Raw genomic sequence first — 20,502 nt, 5'->3', positions numbered from 1 at the left:
CGAATTCCTGCAATAGCAAATATAGAGGATTGGTTCAAGTTACAAATACATGCAAATGAGGACGGAATTTTTGGTTTTAAAAGAACTATGCCAAGGGATATCTGATAGTCGAGGAAATCGACTAGAGCGTTCTCTCTTACTTCAGTTTTAAGCTTAGCTTAAAGCTAGAGCTTACACATTACGCTAAGATGCAGTATTAAACCAAGTAATGAATACGGAAATTTATTTTATTTATGCAATTAATTAAATTACAAATTCGGCATATTGATTAATATTAGAGGCATGTTTACCACTCCAAATTCCAGCATAAAAGTGAAGGAATTTTTATTTAAAAATTGTTAATGATATGGGACCCCACTCTTAACTTCATATTCGCTTCTAGTAGCATCACGTTAGCCCTGGCAATTTCCAAGTTCTTCTTTTGGGTTTCCTCATCCAGTTTCTTCAACTCCTTAATATGCTCCTCGATCAACTTGGCGCGAGCTGGATCCTTTTCCATTTTCATTTGGTGCTCGAGCTCCGTAATTTTCAATTTAAATTGCCTCTTCTCCCTTTCAGATTCCACCAAATGATTCATGGCAATATTACCGTCCATTTTTGTGTGCAGGGATTGCTGTCAACTTGACTTTGTCGGATTTTTACTAACTCACTGTCTATCACAGCGTTTGCAGAACAAATTAAAATGTTCTATATGCTCGCCTTTTTATAGGCGCCATGGCTTTTGTTTGATTCTTTTTTAAACGGGGAAATACCTGACGTACTTATGTACATCGTACATGCCGATTTTATCGTTTTCCCCACTTGGGCACACGGACTTTATGGATTTCAAAAGAGGGGAGCCCCATAAAAAAGCTAATTGTAAATATGTAGATACTATGTACATCTTATCTTATTAATCTGTCTCTTCATAAATGATTCAACAACTTTTATGAGTTTGATTACGGTTTGCGCTGATAACGGAATATCAAATATTGAGGAATTTTTCAAGTTACAAATACATACAAAGGACGAATGGACATTTTTTTGCTTTTAAAGAAATTACAGAGGTGTTTTCGCTATTTTAGAGGGTATCTGATAGTAGTAAATAAAATAAAAATAAATTTTTACAGACTTGTATTTACACGCTCCCAAATTGGTTATGTATATCCATTTATTTTTTATTTTCCTCTCAGTTATCAGTACGGGGACTCCCCCAAATGAGAGTAGATTTCTGGTATTTACTGGGTTGCTGGCAAATCAGAAAATCGCTGGTTGCTCAATTATTTTAAAGATAAAATTAATCGCTAGTCAATCATTATTTTAATGGTGGCATTGATAAGAATTGATAAGCGTTGCTAATAAATTTTGAATTAACCATTTAATGTTAGAAAGCTGGAAACCCAAAACATGATTCTGGAATGCAACTTTTTTCCGCTCTCACCACACGGTCACACTGCGCCCAATCAGCTGTTGCCGGAATTTATTTATCGCCTGCGTTCCACACACAGATGGTAAAGCACCCATCCTGGATCGGCTGCATCCATGGCATCGCTGAACGAAACGCTACGCAGCCACTGGCCCATCGCCCTGTTCGGTGTGATCCTCTTCGCGGCCGGGAGCACAGTGCTCTACTGGAATGAGGGACGCGCCGTGCACAACATGATGGCGCTGGATGAGGCACACGCCGACATCTACTCCGTTCGCTTCACGGAGGAGGAGCAGGAGGTGGGCCTCGAGGGCCGGATCGTCCACCTATCTGGACCGATTATCGTGGGCGAACCGCTCACCGAACCCGACTACAACATCCAGCTGCTGGCGGTGAAGCTGCGGCGACGCGTCCAAATGTACCAGTGGGTCGAGGAGACCGTGTAAGTGGTTTTGGTTCCAGTCCCAGTCCCAGTAAACTAAAAGTTCCGAATAGTTCTAATTCCAAAACCTCATTCCACTCTGCAGCGAGCACAACTATGGCGAGAGCGTGGGAACGACGCAGTCGGACTCCCGTACCTACTATTACACGCGGGAATGGCGGGACAAGATCGTGGATTCGAGGAACTTCAACAATCGCTATGGGCACACGAATCCCAGTCACTTTCCCATCGAAAGCCACGTCCAGGTGGCGGATGCCGTCTACATTGGACGCTATGAACTGGGTGCGGAGGTGAAGGAGAAGTTCAACAACTACCAGGAGCTCACCTCGGACATTCGGCCAGAGGATACTGGCGTTAAACTGCATCTGGGCATCTATTATCATACCAATGATGTGTTCAATCCGGAGGTGGGTGATATGCGCCTGCTCTTCAGCTTCGCCGGCATGGAGGGCGAGGTGTTCAGCGTGGTGGGCAAATTGTCGGGCAACAAACTGGTGCCCTACATAACCTCACGTGGTGTTCCGGTGCTGCTCGTCTATCCGGGTGGGCTCAGTGTCCAGGAAGTGTTCCGGCTGGAGGCTCGTGCCCAGGTCTTGCACACCTGGTGGTGGCGCTTCATCGGCTGGCTGCTCATCTTCTTCGGCGTCACCTGCAACACCAAAATCCTGCGTCTGTTGTGTGAGTCCTCCCTTTCCTAAGCAATTGATCTTATGTACTAAATGGTTTTTTGTGCTCCCACTGCAGTTGTGCAGGTGCCGCTATTGGTGGCCTTGGCACCAGATCCCCAGTTCCCGGTGACGGGCAACCTGCTCATCGCATTTTCGCTGGCCCTTACCATTGCGGCTGTGGCCTGGATCCTGCATCGTCCTGTGATCGGCGCCTGCCTCTTTCTGGCTGGCGCATCGCCTTACGTCTGGTTCACCCGCAATCTGGTCGACTACCATCGCCTGGACTGATCCACTACAGAGGCATCTCGAAATATTATTTACAGGTTTATTTATTGTTGATTTTCATTGTTGAGCTAACTCAATCTCATTTGCCATTTACCCCTCGGCCAATAAAAACTTAACACTTAGTAACTAAACTAAACTTAGAACTCCCTGATGCCCGCATTGGTGGTGCTGCCAGGTCCACTTCCACCCGCTCCCGCCACATTGGGCTTGGATTCGCTGGAGGTGTGCACGCTGGGACTCTGCGATTTGTCCTGCTCCTCGTGACCATTTGGCGGTTCTTCGTAGCGCACGTAGGGCTCGAAGCTGTTGTTGATTTGCACGGATCCGCGATGCAGATTGTTGGACTCGGCCTCGAAGAGTATTTCGTTGATGAAGCGCTCGGCCAGGAGACGCTGCTCGCGGGGCAGTCGCTTCAGTTTGTGCGTCCAGGTGCGGGCGATAGACTCCTCCTCCGGATAAGTGCCCGCCAGATACTCGCAGGCTATGTTGAGTAGTTCGTCAGTGTTGTGAGAGGTGCCAGTTGCTCCCGCACCACCACTAGATCCTGCTCCTGCTCCCGTACATGGCGGCGTTTGTCTGGCTCGCTTGCTGCTCCCATAATCCACATGGTTGGCTGCTGGCGGCGGAGGTGGAGGTGGTCCAAATGATTTGTGAAACATCTCGGAAATGTTGGGCGTCTGACCACCTGTCCGTGGTGCTGGATAATGCAGGGCCCCGCCCTGGCCCTCCAGAAACGCACTGGGGCAATTGCTGCTCTCGCCGAAGGCGAAGGTGGGTTCATTCTTGAAGGCGGGATTGACGGCCAGAAACTTCTCCGAGTTGCGCAGAAAGTCCAGCTCCTGAAAGGTCCAGCAACGTGGACTATGGAGACTGCCCGATCGCAGGGCACTCTCCACCACCTTCAGCTCCTTGCGGTAGTTCGTGCGCAGGGTGTTGATCTTCTTTTTCACATCCTCGACGGTGGCGTCCCGCTTGAGATAATGGTAAATGGGCACGAGGCGCAGATAGGCCTCCGCCCGCTTCTCCCGATTGGTGTAGTCCCGCAGCGATGTGTCCCACAGCACAGGCAGATCCCTGTACGTCTGGATGAAGGCGCGCAGATAGTGTCGGTTCTCCTCCGCACCCGACATCACCTTCAATCCGTGGGGCGGCGTTTGTGGCAGCATTTTGCGCGGTTCCTTCGTGTGCCCTCTGCCAATCCTCGCCAGCTGCAGTTCTGCGCTATGCTCACCACTTCAGCGAATCCTTAATGGGCCTATTTTGACCAAACGTTTTTGTTGTAATTGCGCGTTTGACAGATTGTTTGCCATATTGACGTAATGGCTGTGCGTGGGTGTGCGTGTGCGTGACGATACAGCAACAAGTGCGGACGTAGTGGCAACGCTGGCCGCCGATAACGATACTTGGGCATTTGTATTTATCGGCCAACTCGCTGCTTTCCGGCGCGAGTTCTTCAAAAAAGAAGTACAAAAACTAGGTTTTTATCTTAAAACATGTTGTTTCGAGCAGCTTTATGTGTATAGTCATTGATTATATGAATATACAAACATAGCAACAATGAGAACTTTTTTAAGTTGTATTGCTAAGATTGTTGGAGACTTACACTACATCCTGTACAAATTTCGGTATATTAGCAGAAATTATTTATTAACCAGTTAATAACAAGTTAAACAAAGAAAAAACTTCCTATTTGTTGTAAATATATTGAATTTTAAAACTATTTAATAGGTTAAGCAGATAAATTCAGCAAATTAAGTGAAAAGGGAATGCCCTCAATATTTTTGACAATCCCATTCGAATGTGACCACAAGTTCGCGCCGAGTGGTTCTGGTATTTTCTTTTTGACGTTTTTTGGCGCCCCAGCGACGGTCACACTGGGCGGCACACCACAGCGAAAAAAAATCAAACCGGACGCGTTTGGCCGTTGAGTTTTGATTTGTGATTCCGACGCGCAGCCGTTGAGCGCAATTCGCTTAAATTGTTGATCATTTTGTTGGTTAAATTGTTTAAGCAGGTACGCGAAATCGCTAACCAGAGGACCAAGAACCGGGCAACGCTGCTCATGTGCTGCGTCTGTGTGTGTGTGCGTGTTCGTGTGTGCGTGAGCCTATGCCCGCCGCTTTTTAATTAAATAATTTGTAACAAAAAGGAGAAAAGCAATCAAACATGGAAATGATGCCCGCTAAATGCATGAAAACAGCGTCCAGTTAATGAAAGTAAACGAATCGAGTACAAACGAATTATTTGTCTCCTTGTGCGTTCGTTTTATTGTGTTTCGAGTGTGTTGGTGTGTGTTTTTGTGTATGTTCCACGATCTGTTCTTAAAAAGCTGCCTTAAAAACGAAACAGCAGAAGATCCATGGAAATGGAGACCATTGAAGAGCAATCGAAGTGCGGTGAGTACCGAAAGAGGGCGCAGGCGGTTGCGCCGTGGGGCGTGGCAGGTCCAAATGCTACGCGAATCTTTCATTTTTCAATGTCGTCCAAAAAAACAAACGTACATAGATGTGCTGTCGCAAAGGGTGCGGGCGGGGTAAAACCACACTCGGGGCCAAAAGATCCTCATAAAAAATGTCGCTGGCAGCAAAATGCAAACAAAAAAAAAATAAATAAATCGACTATAAGTACATCTTCGTGTGTATTTGTGTGACTAAAAAAGCAAAGGCAACGCGTCGCTGATATTTTAATCTTATTTTCTGAATTTATTTCGGTGTAGAACATATTTATCGCATAAATGCGAAATGCCTCCCTCTCTTTATCCTCATTTCCCCTCTCTCTCTCCGCTCTTCGTCGACACTGTACCGAGCGCAACAACAACAACAGCAACAACTCAGGCGCCCTAACTGTTGTGAGAGTAAAAGTAAAGGACAGGCAACAACAATTTAAGCGATCAGTTCCTGTTGTCAGTGATGCGTTTTCAGCCATTTTCAGCCAAGGAGTTGTAGCTAAGAAATGAAAGTATCTAATGAAAGTTATCTTTGCTGAATGCGCAAAAATGGATATGAAATTGTTTTCCATACCAAGCCTACAATTTCCGCAACGAGAACATGTAACTGCAAATACCATATAATTTCATATCATATACAAAGGTTATTGCCTTAAAAAATACGTGTAAATATGTTGTATGGCAAGAAATTTTCCCATGCGCGGCATAAACAAATAAAATTATCATTTAATGTATATTGTGTCTGAATTTAAGGCGCAAATAAAGCATATATCAATTAAAAGTTTATAATTTGGTTAGCATATAAAATCAATTCGCCTTTGATGTTGTTATTTAGCCTTTAAATGTACATACATAGATACTTTTGCAATCGTTTGCACGTGATAACTTTGTAAACTTTTCCGTCTGCTCTGATCCGATACTTGCGTACTGGTGGTACTTGCCAGGTAAGAAGATCTTATCCTGCTCGGCCGGCTCTTCGCTTCTTCTTCCTGCTCTTGCTGCACAGGATCCTTGATCCTTACTTTCCGGGTGATTTACCTACCCCGCTGTCCGCTGCCCGCTTACCTCGTATTCCATTTACTACACATGTTGACAGGCCGCACATGCCCATACAACTATGACTATATAGTGTGTAGTCCGTGTTTTCCGTCCCTCAACGCTAATGGCATTTTACATGGGCCGCAGACCTTCGGAATCTGCTCTTCGCCTACGTCAAGGCTTCCGCGGGATACGTAATTTTATTACAAGATTTTTCTTTGATGACTGTCTGTGCTGTTTGACAAAATCCGCTACACAGCGAGAAATCTTTTGGTTCTCATTTTTCGTATCATTGTAGAATATCAGGCTAAATTTTAATGCTTCATTTTCTAGAGATTTAAAATGACTTACCACAAATTGTTGCACTTTCAAAATGTCTTTGAATTGAAATTAATTTTTTTTAGATAAAATAGTTTTTTTTTTGAATTCCATTGTCACTTTAAAATGCTATTAGGTCTAGGTCATTTTTAGAAAAATCAACTATTGTCATTTTGGGTTAACCATGATTTGTCATAGAATATTTTTCGCTGTTTGGCTGCGAATGCCCAGAAACCCACACGCAGCCCTCCTTTTTCCGATGGCTTTTCATTTCTCAGATGCCACTCAATTAGTTTTTCATCGTTTCTCTGGCAGGCAGCCAGCGAGGAAAGGCAGAAAATAAATAACAACAGCGGATTTTGCTCGAGCAAAAAGGAAGGAAATTCCCGAATGGCGAAAAATGGTGGCCGCCGCCACCTGTGAGTTTCAGCACTGCTCTCACACTCGGGAATTTTGCTTACCATTTTCCTTACCTTTTTGCTTACCATTTTCCTTACCTTTTATGCTTACCTTTTCGCCTGACCTCACTTACATACCTATCTTCATCTTCTTCTTTGAGCCGAGCCACCACCTGTGGCTATGCAAAATTTCAGTCTCAGGGGTTCCCTGAGCTCGTCTTGCATTTAGTTATGTTTTAGAGTCCGATCCTCGAGGATCCTTGTGCAAAATGTTGCACTTACCGCTGGTGCAGTTCAACTTTGGTAGCCATTTGGGCAAAAAGAGCAGCAAAGTGGTCACGGTTCAGCGACAATCCGCCTCCTATTTCACATATGCCGCCGCCGAGGAGGTCAAGCAGGCGAAGCTCCGACAGGCCGCCTTGTGTCAGGTGTACGAGGATTTCACAGGTATTCCAAGAGTCCCAGTTAAACCCCTTCAGGTACTCGGTCTCCGTTTCCGAGGGTTGAATATGCGCAAATGCACGAGGAACTTGTTCGCCAGAGGGAAAAAGTAGGGTAAAGTCTTCAGTGAATCATCCGTCCATCCAGATCCATCCAGACATTGAAAAACACCTGGGAAAGGTGCAGGAACAGAGGAATAACGATGTATTTCGAAAATAAATATAGCACTTTCCAAGGAAAGCATATAATGTCGTGTAGGATGATATTCATTTAAATGTCAGTAGAGAAATTCGTGGAATTAATTGAGCATATTAAACTTATTAACATCATTTGTTTAAAGCGAAGAATGCATCGGAAGGAAAGTTTTGCCATCAAAATGATTCGCAGAATTACGAATATTAAAACAAGAATACTATGTCCTCTTTGATTTTTTATGGCCAGAAGCCTTTCGAACAAGATGAATAAATCAAACAAAATCAAATTATTGGATTCCTCAAGTATTTTATTACCCATATCAATCTTCTAAAAATTCTGCTTTCCCATGCAGCACATTCCGTATCGCCGCTTTTATTGGATTCCACATTCCTGTGATACTCCTGCCTTATAAACATTCGGTTAGTCCATAAATCCCCCCGATTTCCATTAGGTAAATTGCATTGTTTATCGCTGGCTTGTTTTCGGAATGCATATCTGGAATATCTATTTGAAAATTCCGAGACGTCAGAGAGATGAGAATACGACACGAACTGCAGTTCTTCCTCAGTAGTTTCCTGGACTTTGTTCAATTGCACAAGTGGCGAATGTCTCGCCAGATACAGATACAGATACAAATGTATATAGATGCAATTGGCATCGGTTGCAGCTGCACAATTCTGGATAAAATTAATGCAACAAAGCCGCCGTCTGTGGTCTCATCTTGTTCCATGTGTTGTGTCCATGTCGATTGGGGGTAAATGATTTGCACTTGAAAACCTTCCCTATCTCTGGGTCCATTTCCCATTCATTTCGCATACTCTACTTTCGCTGCGTGCCAAAAACTATGGCAATAAACGAAGGTCACTTTTTTTTTTCTGTCGGCGGCTAAGAAATCGACACAATTAAAATTGTTGTCAACAGCTCGCAATTTGGCTGCTTAATGATCGACAGCGCATTGCTGCGGCTTCTGCTGACCAGGCCTCCATTCGCCATTCACCATCCTCCATCCTTCAACCTCCATCTTCGATCTGTATATGAGTCCATCCTCAAGGGGTTCTATTTTGGTTAGTCGCTCTGCTCTGTTTCCTCGCATCTCTTTGTTTTATTTTGCACAATTTTGCCGCGATCTCCGCTTCTCAATTGCATAAACAAACAAATCCACAAAATAGCCATTAATCAAAAAAAAAATCTTTTCTCCAGTCGCCTGTAAACAGTTGAACGAGTTGAAAGTAGTGTTTGGGTCATGCGGATATCGAACTGTAATTAATTATGCTGCCAATAAAATATTTACTTTGTTAGCGATTTGTTAAAATTGATTTGGTTGGGAAACATGCATAAATCAAAAATATTTTAAGTAAATAAAGTATTAGGCACATAAATACGAATTATAAAGTATGAATTTTTGCAAAGGAATATTTTTTAGTACTTTTTTTAAGTACCTTTTCATATAAATAAACATGTGTTGAACAATTTTGTTTTATATATTGTAAGACACACCTTTAAACCGCATTTATTTGCTTGATTTACGTCTGACATGCACTTAACCCCATGCCATTGGCCATTTCTGATTTCTGAGAGCACATTCCCATTTTCTAATGACTTTTCCCGATTTGTTTCGCCCACCAGAGATGTCCATAACAACGCTGCCCACGCGCATCTGCCTGGTGGGCGGCGTTGGCCAGGACGCGGACACGCTGCAGGCAGCCGAATCCTTTGGCCTGCCCATCGTTACGTCGGACACGGGTCTGGACATCCTCGGGGAGTCGTCGGAGTGGCGGACCTTCTACGTGCTGGATGACTTCGAGGGTGCCAGCTTCGAGGCGATACACAAGCAGAAGGAATGGTGAGTACTCACTTACTTACTTACTAGTCACTGGCACTAATAATAACTTAATAATAACAAAAGCTGCCGTACATTGGGGCTGCTTAATTTAGACCAAATCTGTCACATGTGGCCAGCTGTCCGCCCCCACATCCTTCCTCTTCATTTTCAACCCACTTTTCTTTTTTCGGGCTGTATGAGATGCCCCACAGTCAAGAGCCATTATCATCAACGCCATGCTGAGCCGCAGCAAATTGAGTTTGAAATCGAGACACACGCACGGGCAATATCTATACTGCTCCTCCGCTCCAAGTGCCCCTGTGGATGCGGATGGCCACCAGTCGCTGGCCACCAGTTCCAAGATTGACAGCGTCAGCCATGCGCCACATATATCGGGCTCCTCTGCCCGCTTCCTTCCGATTCCAATACCCTTTCTCGGGGTGTCAGCATTACTTGAATGCTGAATGCTTGAATTGGGTAAACAGAGCAGTTTGTTTACAAATTCGAATGTGTTTCTTGGAAAGCATGTTACGCATGCTCGATACCCATAAACTCATTTGAAATAATATCTCTCAGAAATGGCCTTAAATGCATTTTCAATTACAAGTGTGCACACCTGTGTGATGATCTTATTTATGTAAACAATACTTGGTTACACATAAAATTAGGTTTATTAGTTGTTTCATTTAAACAAATTGTAAACCGAAATGCAGTTGATAGCTCTAAAGTGATTTTTAATTTAACATGTTATTAAACTGGTTTACTAAGGAGTTTTATGCAATATTTCTAAAGTTTTTCAGGGAATTTCCTTTAAGAGTGTTTTGATATTATGGCCAGGAAGGGTATATATTTAAGTCGACTTGCCGCCGTAAGCTGGCAATCATTTTTCGCCTGCTACAAATTGTTGTCAAATTTGAAACTTGCGCAAATGTTTGTTCTTTTGCTCCATATACATATATGAATTTGGTTCGGTTAGGCTCTTGGTTTTTTGCACGCTTGATTAATTTGCCTGCTGCGTAGTAATAGACACAACTCATCCCCATTTCATTTAATATATATATATATTTTTTTTTTTTTGGGAACCCACCTCTGCCCTGTCTCATTAGTGATTAACCATAATTTTTGCCATACTTTGGTTAGCGTTTATTTACGAGCTCTTTTTTGAAGGTCGCCTAGTGCGTTAAAGTTGTTATGAATTCGGGGGGTCGGTGGGCGTCTGTTTTCCGTTTCATGTTTTCCCAACACGCTCCGCTTGTAAGGGAAAAATAAAAGAAAATGGCAAACGGGAAAAAGAGCAAAAAAAAAGTGGCTTCTTTCCACCCATTAAGAATTATTATTTATCTTAGATTTTCATTCATGTTTCGGTTCGTTTTGTTATTGCAATTTGTATTTGGTTTTCATCACTTTTTTTGTTCCGCTCGCCAAATGAACGGAAAATAAAACAAAACTAAGGTGCGCATAAGTTGTTTTTCCTCTGTGCTAATTATATTTCATGTTTCACATTTTTTTATTTGTAGTATTCCATCTATAAATTTAATTGGTCTTCGTCTATAGAAAAACATAAACTGGTATTAAATCTGGAATTTGTTTATCAGCCGGAAAACTACGTAGAAAGTTTATTTGCTGCGTTAGATGTTTATTTTTTAAATAAATATGCACTTTGTGAGTTTGTTTTTGTCAACTGATATGAATAAATCGTGACTATTAAATACACCTGTGTTTAAGTTAGTCATTAAAATTTACATAATTCACCAAATGCTATTCTCTGTTTAGACAAAGTTTTTTCTTGGCTAATCCGAAAATATTTATAAAAATAAATATGGGATTATCTTGTTTATCATCAAATATTTTGACATTGAAATTACTACTAGTGCACTTTTGTAGTTCTGATTAAAAATTCACAAAATTCATTGGGAAACAGACGAATTTTAATGAGCTTTTCTCAGGAATCGCAGATAAGGGAAATAAACGATCAGAGGCACTTTAACGGCCACTTAACCTTGCCCAAAATGATGCCACAAAGATCTTGTTAATCGGTGTTCCCAGTGGATATATATTCTGATTCATAGGACCGATCCATTCGCATAATGGGGGAAGTCTCGTAGCAATTCATTGCCTATTTTGGGGACGTAGCAAACTGCGAATGAAATGAAATTTAAAAATGAAATGAAAACAAATAAAACGCTGGCATGACAATTTCAAATAGTATTTCTTCTAAAGAAATTGAAAATGAATCGTTTTGAATAATTTTTTGGGGACTTCTCCTGGGAAGCGAATTCTCTGGTGCCATTGGCCAAGTTTCAGCTGAATAAAAATTGAGCAGGAGGCATTGCGACAATCTCTTGGCGCCAAGAATCTATAGGAATTCGTTTATTTTCAGATCGAGCGATGTCAAATCATGTCTAAAGTGTTGAAAGAAGCGTTTTGGGGGTGAAAAAAACGGAAATTCTCTGCCATAAAAAAAAGCTTAACAAATCGCGAAAAAAAAAGATACGAATTTATGCGTTTTATTGAGGCATTTATGTGATCTGTGCTCTGGAGCGTTCACATATATTTAAATATATTTATTGTATATCTGCTAGCGAGTATATAATTTATAAGTTTTTCATATGGCAGTTTAATTGAGACGGCACGAGAAAGAGTCCGCGAACGACATGTCATTGACTGTTCTATAGTTTTGACCCTCGCAAAGTTCGAGTGCCCCGTGTGTTCAGTCAAAGATCGGCGCACTTTACAAAAGAATCGCCACTTCCCAGAGATGGCAGGTCATCCATTGGCGAGGCCGAAACCCCCAAGATCCCCCGATGCCCACGATTCACTTCAATCCGATCATCCATCTCGTCCAGCTCATCCATTTCATATATTGTTGTCGAGCACGCGCGGCGCATTTTTATGCTTTGACTAAGCATCAGAATTTTCCTGGGTTTTCCTCGGTTTTCCTTGGTTTTCCTTGCTTCCCAATGAGAAAATTTTAATTGTTCTTTGGTATTTCATTTCGCTGCTGCTGGCTGCTTAAATATTTGGTTGACTCAACTCTCTTTGCATTTCACCTGACTCGCTTGATTTCTTTGTTTACTGTCGCCTCTATTTTCCTTTCTACACGCAGAGAAATAAATGTAGATAATTATGCATAGTTATTGGAAATATTTGTAGGAGATATAATACAAAATATTAGCTAAATGAGGCAGAGAAATAAGAAATTGTTTTTTGTTTTCAAATTAAAAGAGGCTTATTAAAATTCCTACCAAAATCGATCATAAAATCGTTCTCTGTAGATCGCACACTCTCCCATTGAGAGTGATGTTTGCACTTCTTGTAGGGGAAATATAGGAAAATATCACGCCTGTATAGCATTTGCCACTTATGTGCCACATTAAGTGATGAGGAGAGAACGAGCTGAAAAGTGGGGAAAACCGGGGGAAAAGCGCGGGACAGGAGCCAAGAGGGTGGACCGAACCGCCTGGCATGTCAGGCATTTTCTATTTCCATTCTCCATACGCTCACTGCGCTGCGGTCCCCATCGTTTATTCAATAATTTTCCCAAGCAACGAGGCTGGCAGTTGTGTTTGTTTAGTTGCCCGGATAGAATCATAAACTCTTGTCGCTCGGTTCCTCCGGCTAGATATCTCAACTTATTCGTACTCCCGTACTGCTGTTGTGAATCACGGAAAATCGTTCCGTTTGCCCGCGACAAATATTTGAGCATATGAAATATGAAAATGAAAATCTGCCTTTGTTGGTAAGGTTAAGTGAACCTAACAGCCAGAAATGTGGGTGAAATGTGTGTAGATGGAAGTGAAAACTGATATGATAGCAGGCTCGATCAAATAGAAGAAGTGAAAGTGAATCTAACAACAGGAAGTTAGCCTGAGAAAAGTCTGAGAAAGTGAAAGATCAAGTGAAAATGGAATCTGGGGAGAAAACCACAAAAGGAAGATGGAAACTGTAAGTGTGAAACTTTACATGATAACTTTAGAACACCAAAGTTGATAAATAAATAGTGTTATTTAAAAGCAAGTTAAGAATGAAACACCTATATTTTCAATAATCCAGCATTTTATAAACGCAATTTTTTTTTCAAGCTTTTAACATTTATATAGACTTTGGAATTCGCATAAAAAAAGGTCTAAAAACGACATAAAAATTATTTATTGCTATTAATAGAATGCCTCATTCAAAAGTTGGAAATGGTTTGTTTTGAATAGAAATCTTAAGCAGGTTTGAGTATTATCCATGCATATCGCTGCCCAGAGATTCCAATCCGCAGAATCATTCATAAATTTGACAGAAAATCAAAAGCATTACTCAATGCATGCACCGCAAATTGTTTTCAATTCGATTCCTTCCCCTGCAGTCATAATTATAAATGCGCCTTTATGAGCCGCATAAATAAATAAGTGTACACATTTAATGTATCATAAATACATCCCCCTACGCCCACTAGGTGCCTTTGAACAATGCTGAACATGTCAGCTTCCGCTCGATTGATTTGTTTATAAGAACTTCCGGCTTTGTGCCACTTGGGATGCGGAATGGGTTGAGGATGGGCTGATTGGCTGACTGGCTGGCTAACCAACAGCTGTCGATGTCCGGTTTGGTAAACAAAAGAGGAGCCCTTAGTCTGATCGCTTGGCTCTGCAGTCAAAGTTCAGTAAGGCGAAAAGCGTCGAGCAATCGCCATCATTTGTGTGTTTTCGGAATGCAATCGGGCAAGGAAGATACCACCGATACGCAACCGATTCGAAATGAATTATGGCAACTGGCACTGCGAGTGCAACTGCCACTGCAAGTGCAACTAGCAAGGTCAATTGGGGCATAAAAACCAGATTGCCTTGCATAACTCAAAAGTGTGCCACATAAATATTTAATTGCCTCTCCCTTTATATCACTTGCAGCATTCTGGGACCGCCGGCTTTGAAGTACGCGGCCGAGATGAAACAGACACTGGGCCAGAACTCGCGGCCCATTTACAATTACGCGATGCGCGGCGTGGTCACTTGTTTCACGGGCATACGCAAGAAGGATGAGCTGGTGAGTGGCTGCCGCCGTTTGGAACTCTTCTCCGACTGTTCATATAGCTTAGTAACTAATATGTAAAATATAATTGCTTTGCAGACGAAGCTGGTTAATCTCATTCACTCGATGGGTGGCTGCATCAAGAAGGACCTGAACACAAAGACCACGCATTTGATTTGCAACCACAGTGGCGGCGAAAAGTACCAGTGAGTTCTTAATTGAATAAAACCATAAAGTTTTAAAGTTGCTTAAAGTTCCTTACTAAAACTCCCTTGTTACTTTTAGGTACGCCAAAACCTTTCGGTTAACCGTGGTTCGTCCTGCTTGGGTGTTTGCCGCATGGGCGGATCGTAATTCGCTGGAATTCGATGCCACGCAGGAGAATTTCACCAAGACGCATCGCCTGAAGGCATTCGAGGGTCAGAAGATTTGCTTCTTTGGATTCCCTGCGGAGGAGCATCAGCATATGGTGGATGTACTTTTGGAAAACGGAGGCGTTTGCGCCGAACTCGATGATCCGGAGTGCTCGCATGTCGTGAGTTTGCTTTGTTTTATTAATGCCTAAATGCAAGCTTTTTTTGGGTAGTTTGGTTTTTGTAGTTTGCATGCTGGATTTATTTCAATTTATTGTACATGCTTTTTAGCTGTTTCGAACAGCTCATTTTCTTAGCCACAAAATCCTAATCCGTGTGTCTTCCAGGTGATGCCCAATACGGGCGCAGTATTTACAAGCACTAGCACTAGCACAGATACTAACCCAAGCACCCTAATTAACCCATCCGAATCCCAAATCCCCGGCAGTAGTAGTGCATCGCAGGCGGTGGAAGAAGAGCACCGACAGGCTGAGGATTTTGAGCAGGCGGAAATCAAAAAGGAGGAACACTCCCGCATGGAAACGGACAAGGGCATGACATTGGACATGGACCAGGACCAGGAGCAAAAAGAGAATCAAGGCATTGATGACGAGGATGATATACACTTTGACGAACGCCTTTTTGTGGAGGCGGCCGATATTAGAAACCACGGCGAAGATCAATTGCCTGAATCCGATGAAGAAGACCTGGAGGAGGAGCAGAAACCCAAGCTCGAGCAGGTTATAAAAGAACAGGAGGGCGAGGAAGATGTCCAGGCCAGCACGCCAAAGACCAGTAAAATAAGGACTAGCTTAAAGGCTGCCACGCCCCTCAGTTCACCCGAAATGGATGGTATTGCATTGGATTTCGAGAGCACCACCCAGAACATTTCCCCAATTTTAAAAGCTATTGACGAGTGCGACTTAGAGACAGATGATCTGCCGCCTTCGGAGAATGATCTAAAGCGCAAGAGGGAAAGCTTCGACAATGTGTCCCTAATGTCGGTGGATTCCTTTGCCCTGCCGGCGAGCACAAAGAAACCGAAACTCATACGCACAGGATCCATTTCGAGGACGCTGCGGCGATCTGTTAGCTTTGTTGCCGAACCACTGATGAAAACTTTACGACCACGCAGGAGTTCAGTAGCAGATGCATCAAGTTTCATTGGCAGCGAGGCAGCCGATAATTCCATTTGCTCACTGGCTTCGTCCATTAATCTAACCCTAAACGAGTCCATCCGAAAGCCAGTCAAGGAGAAGCTGCGCAGCTTTTGTGGAAGGATTACCAGAAGCAGCAGTCGCAGACTGGACAGAGGTGTCGATGGCACACCGGAATGTAACACCCTCTTGGACAGTGGCTTCAAGACGCCAAAAGCGCCCAAGCTCCGATCAACGGCCACGCCCAAAACAGCCAAGCGACTCTTCGGCCCCGTCTCTGGTGTGGTTTCCGCTTTGTCCCTAACTAACCCATCCACACCTATCTTGAATCCCAATCCGAATCCTAATTGCACCGCCACGTTGGATGTCAACGATATCTCCACCCACACATTTGCTTTCTGTGCTGCTGCCGTCACGCCTGCAATGCCAACATCATCATCATCAACATCGTCATCTCCCATATTATCGACTTCGATCGCTGTACATAGCTCGGTGCTAGTAATTAAGTCTCCCGAAGAGTCGACAACGCGGCGTCACAGCCCCGCTCACATAGAAGAGCCCATGGCAATGGTACTTTTAAAATTCACAAGTGTTTGCTCCAAAAGATCTTTTCAAATGGAGAGGACACACTTTGAAACGGCAAAATATTTCCACTTCGAGGTGTTTTCTTATACAGTCGGACATTGAAAATTTTTAAAATATTTTTTTTAGCTTTTGTATAGTGATTTTGCGAAATATTTTATCTTTTCGGATATTCTCAAATTCCAATTGTATGATTCTGTGACGTATTTTAATCATCTGCTCCACTTTCCCATGTTTCCATTGTGTTGAATTAAATATGTTCGAGCATTTTTAACATTTTTTCAGTTGCTGTGCGAAGCGATTTGCCTCAATCCTCCCGCCATCCATTATCCAGCCTCCTTCCATCCCAAATGTTTTGTTAATTGTTATTTAATGGTTATGCCGTAGCTTAAGTCACAACTCATATAACATCTAATTTGGTGCGGTGTCTGGAATTTCTTCTGTAAATAACTTTGGTTTCCTATGGTCTACTCAAAATTTTTCTGGCCAGCGCACAAAGTACAAAATAGTAAAAAAGTAAAAAACACAACCAAACAAAGCAGCACAATAAATATTTGAATAACATTTATTTGCCACACAAAAAACACACACCCCACACACTTTAAATAGACAGACTTTCGTTCAGCTTGAATAAATGTTAAAAATGCCAACTAGAAAACAGCGTAGATAAACAAATTGAAACAATAAATGGAGAAGAGAATAAAATCGAGCAAACCTTTAACCGTCTAGCACGGGCGATTCATTCGCATTTGGTTGAATTATTATTATTATTTTCTTGATGGACTAACAAATATTTACACAAATGTTACTCGTTCTCGGGGCAAAGCAATTTGCATTAATGTTCCATAGCTTCACACTTTTGCTTCGTTTCGTTCGCCAAGATCTTTTTTGCCGTTTCAAAGTGCTGCCAAAAATGTGCACTAAAAATGTTTTGTTTGGCCTTTTTGCATTTGATGAATGTGTTCAAAATTTATTGTGCTTGCTGCTGCTGTGCCGAGCTATATCCCTCTATATATACCATCTATATAGACGCTTGATTGACTCCGTTTCGTATAATCTAAATTAGCCAGCAAACAAAACATTTTTTTTTTTCTTGCGATCTAGCACATTTTGCATCTCTTTTACACACTAAACGATGAACCATCGAAATTAATTGCAATGTTCTCTTCCGTTCAGGTGGTTGACGAGCACACGACTTTGACGAAGCCGGAGCCGAAGAATAATCACACGCATATCCTGAAATCAGACTGGTTCTGGTATACCATACAGAATGGCTATGCCAATGAGATGGACTATCTGTTTGGCGACGTAAGTAGAGCACTAGTAAATTGTTTACGAGCTGAAATTAATAGTCGATTCTTTAGTATTTGGATAGCATCACGAATACGCCGAACACAGATCGTCGGGATTCCTTACCCATTAGCTTTAACAAAAGGAAACGCAAGCGTTTTTCGCAACGCATCCAACTGGAGGGCACTCCATTGGGCTCTGGAAAACGACGCTCCTCCGTTTCGGATGCCGGTCTACTGTCCGTGTCAAATAGTTTATTCGATTGCACCACCAGTCCGGATAAACTGGAGTCGGATAAGTTGCTGCATGCCGAGCCGGAGGCGAGCGATGCCACGCCAGCCAAGAAATCGATGCGCTTTAATCACTTTATGGACTTCTATACCACTGAGTCCAACTACGTGGGCATATTGGACACCATACTGAATGTAGGTTTAACAAATTCTTGCCAATGCCGATGTTTTATTTAATTCTTACTACTTGTTCACAGCTTTTCAAAAACAAATTGGAAGAGTTGGCCGAAACCAATGATCCGCTGCTTAATAAGTCAGAGATTAAGACGATCTTTGGCAACTTTCTGCCCATCCACGAGGTGCACCAGAGCATGCTGGAGCATCTGCGGAAGTTGCACGCCAACTGGCGGGAAGATTGTCTAATTGGAGACATTATCATTCAACATCGCGACGAGCTGATAAAGGCCTATCCACCATACGTCAACTTCTTCGAGCAAATGAAGGAACAATTGCAGTACTGCGATCGAGAGTATCCGCGTTTCCACGCCTTTCTGAAGATCAATCAAACGAAACCGGAGTGCGGACGCCAAGGTCTACAGGATCTGATGATCCGTCCGGTTCAGCGATTGCCTAGTATCAGTCTGCTGCTGAATGATATCCTGAAACACACGACCAGTGGCAATGCGGATCACGGACGTTTGGAGGAGGCCCTGAAGGCCATCAAGCAGGTGACACTGCACATCAACGAGGACAAAAGGCGAACCGAATCGCGCATGGCCATCTTCGATATATTCAACGATATCGAAGGGTGTCCGGCGCATTTAGTGAGCTCCAACCGCAGCTTTATCTTGAAGTGTGAGGTGAACGAGCTCTCCGATTCGCTGAGCGGTCGTGGTGATAGCCTGGTTTTGTACCTGTTCTCCGATTCCATTGAGCTGTGCAAGCGGCGTTCTAAAGGATTTAACACTGCAAAATCGCCCAGCACTGCGAAGACGCATAAGCATCTTAAGCTGATATCGCTAAATACGATCCGGCTAGTGATTGACATCTCCGATAGTCCAAGGGCTTTTGGTTTGCTCTTGAGGGGCGATAAGGAGAAGCTCTATACGTTTACGATCAGTGATGAGGAGACGGATAAGTCGGTCTACGTAAAGAAATTGTGCAACCAGATTGCAGCCCATACCTGTCGTACTGATGCGGTAAGTAAAAGCTTACATAGTTTAATATTCTGGTATTCATGTTCCTTTTTTTGCAGGACAAGCTTTTGATTTGTCGTACCTCCCAGGAACTGGAGGTGGACATAAGCGATGTGAATGTCAGCACGCTCAGCAAGGCCTTTAAACTTGCGGCAAAAACGCGACTCAAGGTGAGTCCTTAGAATTTTGTTACCTTTAAACTTTTCTAATACTACGTTTCATTGCTTTAGGTTGGTCGTGCTTTCTCCTTCAACAAGACGCCCAACAAACTGAAACGGGCCGTTTCCACGATGATGACTTCGCCGTTTGGCAGCACCAACTCTCTAACGCCCGCCTCTCAATTGGCCCAGATGCGTTTGGCCAGCTGCACGAATATCAATGTGTGTACAACTACAAAATCCGAAATGAACGACAACTGATGAATGATTATATTTTTGTAGGAGGTAGATGATGAGGACTGTGCAAGCATGCGAAGCAGTTCGCCGTCAACGCAATCGGAGATGCTAGTGGTGCCGCCACTCTCGGTGCAACCCACGCGGAAAAACAAGGCCGTTGTGGGCCGCATTTAGTGCTGATGATGACTCCGCAGTCAATTTGTGTATTCCATTTTGGAAGTCTCTTTTGGCGAGAGACTCGTTTGCAGTGTTATTCCTTGGGTGTGGGTGGCCCCATGTCCGAGTGCATATATGCAAGTTTCGAATTCGTAATCTCACAAAACAACCAGAAACAAATTATCACGCGTCCAATATTGTTTAGATTGTAAAATGTATTGTTAAGCTGCACCTGTCGATATGAAGCTGGCGAATGTTGAAGCGTTTGCTACGAGCTGCTATCGATTGATCATGATTAACTTGTAAATAGTTCTCCATATGTGTACTCCCGTGTCCGAATAATTGTGTCGCGTCGCTAAATGTAACCAACTACTCATTGCAGTGACTATTGATCGCATTCACGCACGCACGGAACGATCGATTCGAATGGGTTTCGGTCGGATGATCGCCACACCGCAACAAGCTGTGAATGTTTACTGAGTAAATTTTTTAAAAACCCTATCTTACCATATTGATTATAACTCAACGATTTTGCTTGAGTAGGCAATTACGGCCCTAAGTCGTAAGGCATTCAAAGCATGATGATGTTTAAGTTAACACATGAACAATGATTAAACAAAAACATTTTTAAAATCCACGCATTTTTTATTCTTAGTTTTAAAGCTGCAA

At 42.9% G+C, this 20,502-nt stretch overlaps 4 protein-coding genes across 9 annotated transcripts; 2 read left to right on the top strand and 2 right to left on the bottom strand.

Annotated features, from left to right (window-relative positions):
- Positions 1-262: 262 nt before the first annotated feature.
- On the bottom strand, positions 263-688 carry LOC120448806. The gene has a single exon (XM_039630996.2). It carries the CDS (start codon positions 593-595, stop codon positions 329-331), a length of 267 nt encoding a protein of 88 aa, XP_039486930.1. The 5' UTR covers positions 596-688; the 3' UTR covers positions 263-328.
- Positions 689-1,419: 731 nt separating this feature from the next.
- On the top strand, positions 1,420-2,931 carry LOC120449169 (transmembrane protein 43 homolog). The gene is made up of 3 exons (XM_039631511.2): positions 1,420-1,847; positions 1,933-2,525; positions 2,592-2,931. Exons 1-3 carry the CDS (start codon positions 1,522-1,524, stop codon positions 2,801-2,803), a joined length of 1,131 nt encoding a protein of 376 aa, XP_039487445.1. The 5' UTR covers positions 1,420-1,521; the 3' UTR covers positions 2,804-2,931.
- LOC120449170 lies at positions 2,827-4,304 on the bottom strand. The gene has a single exon (XM_039631512.2). It carries the CDS (start codon positions 3,964-3,966, stop codon positions 2,938-2,940), a length of 1,029 nt encoding a protein of 342 aa, XP_039487446.1. The 5' UTR covers positions 3,967-4,304; the 3' UTR covers positions 2,827-2,937.
- Positions 4,305-4,668: 364 nt separating this feature from the next.
- LOC120447499 (protein ECT2) lies at positions 4,669-20,466 on the top strand. Of its 6 annotated transcripts, none has more exons than XM_039628896.2 (12): positions 4,669-5,196; positions 9,263-9,479; positions 14,354-14,489; positions 14,574-14,680; positions 14,760-15,009; positions 15,175-16,554; positions 17,743-17,874; positions 17,931-18,281; positions 18,344-19,285; positions 19,342-19,452; positions 19,513-19,662; positions 19,723-20,466. In XM_039628896.2, exons 1-12 carry the CDS (start codon positions 5,160-5,162, stop codon positions 19,849-19,851), a joined length of 3,942 nt encoding a protein of 1,313 aa, XP_039484830.1. In that variant the 5' UTR covers positions 4,669-5,159; the 3' UTR covers positions 19,852-20,466. The 6 variants fall into 6 exon arrangements, with proteins under 6 accessions (XP_039484830.1, XP_039484833.1, XP_039484829.1 ...); XM_039628895.2 differs by lacking the exon at positions 4,669-5,196 and adding an exon at positions 7,253-7,447; XM_039628899.2 differs by lacking the exon at positions 15,175-16,554 and having other exon boundaries at positions 4,671-5,196.
- Positions 20,467-20,502: the final 36 nt, after the last annotated feature.

Source organism: Drosophila santomea, chromosome 3L (genome assembly GCF_016746245.2).
Source record: "Drosophila santomea strain STO CAGO 1482 chromosome 3L, Prin_Dsan_1.1, whole genome shotgun sequence".
NCBI lineage: Eukaryota > Metazoa > Arthropoda > Insecta > Diptera > Drosophilidae > Drosophila > Drosophila santomea.
Note: the sequence above shows the minus strand (reverse complement) of the source record. Positions and strands in the feature narration are given on the sequence as shown.

Excerpts from the sequence above, each read along its gene's own strand:
- LOC120449169 (XM_039631511.2), top strand. The coding sequence starts at position 1,522 with ATGGCATCGCTGAACGAAACGCTACGCAGCCACTGGCCCATCGCCCTG. Across the intron at positions 1,848-1,932 it reads CAGTGGGTCGAGGAGACCGT|CGAGCACAACTATGGCGAGA; the intron begins GTAAGTGGTTTT and ends TCCACTCTGCAG. Across the intron at positions 2,526-2,591 it reads CAAAATCCTGCGTCTGTTGT|TTGTGCAGGTGCCGCTATTG; the intron begins GTGAGTCCTCCC and ends CTCCCACTGCAG.
- LOC120447499 (XM_039628895.2), top strand. The coding sequence starts at position 7,270 with ATGTTGCACTTACCGCTGGTGCAGTTCAACTTTGGTAGCCATTTGGGC. Across the intron at positions 7,448-9,262 it reads GGTGTACGAGGATTTCACAG|AGATGTCCATAACAACGCTG; the intron begins GTATTCCAAGAG and ends TTCGCCCACCAG. Across the intron at positions 19,663-19,722 it reads CCAGCTGCACGAATATCAAT|GAGGTAGATGATGAGGACTG; the intron begins GTGTGTACAACT and ends ATATTTTTGTAG.
- LOC120448806 (XM_039630996.2), bottom strand. The coding sequence starts at position 595 with ATGGACGGTAATATTGCCATGAATCATTTGGTGGAATCTGAAAGGGAG.
- LOC120449170 (XM_039631512.2), bottom strand. The coding sequence starts at position 3,966 with ATGCTGCCACAAACGCCGCCCCACGGATTGAAGGTGATGTCGGGTGCG.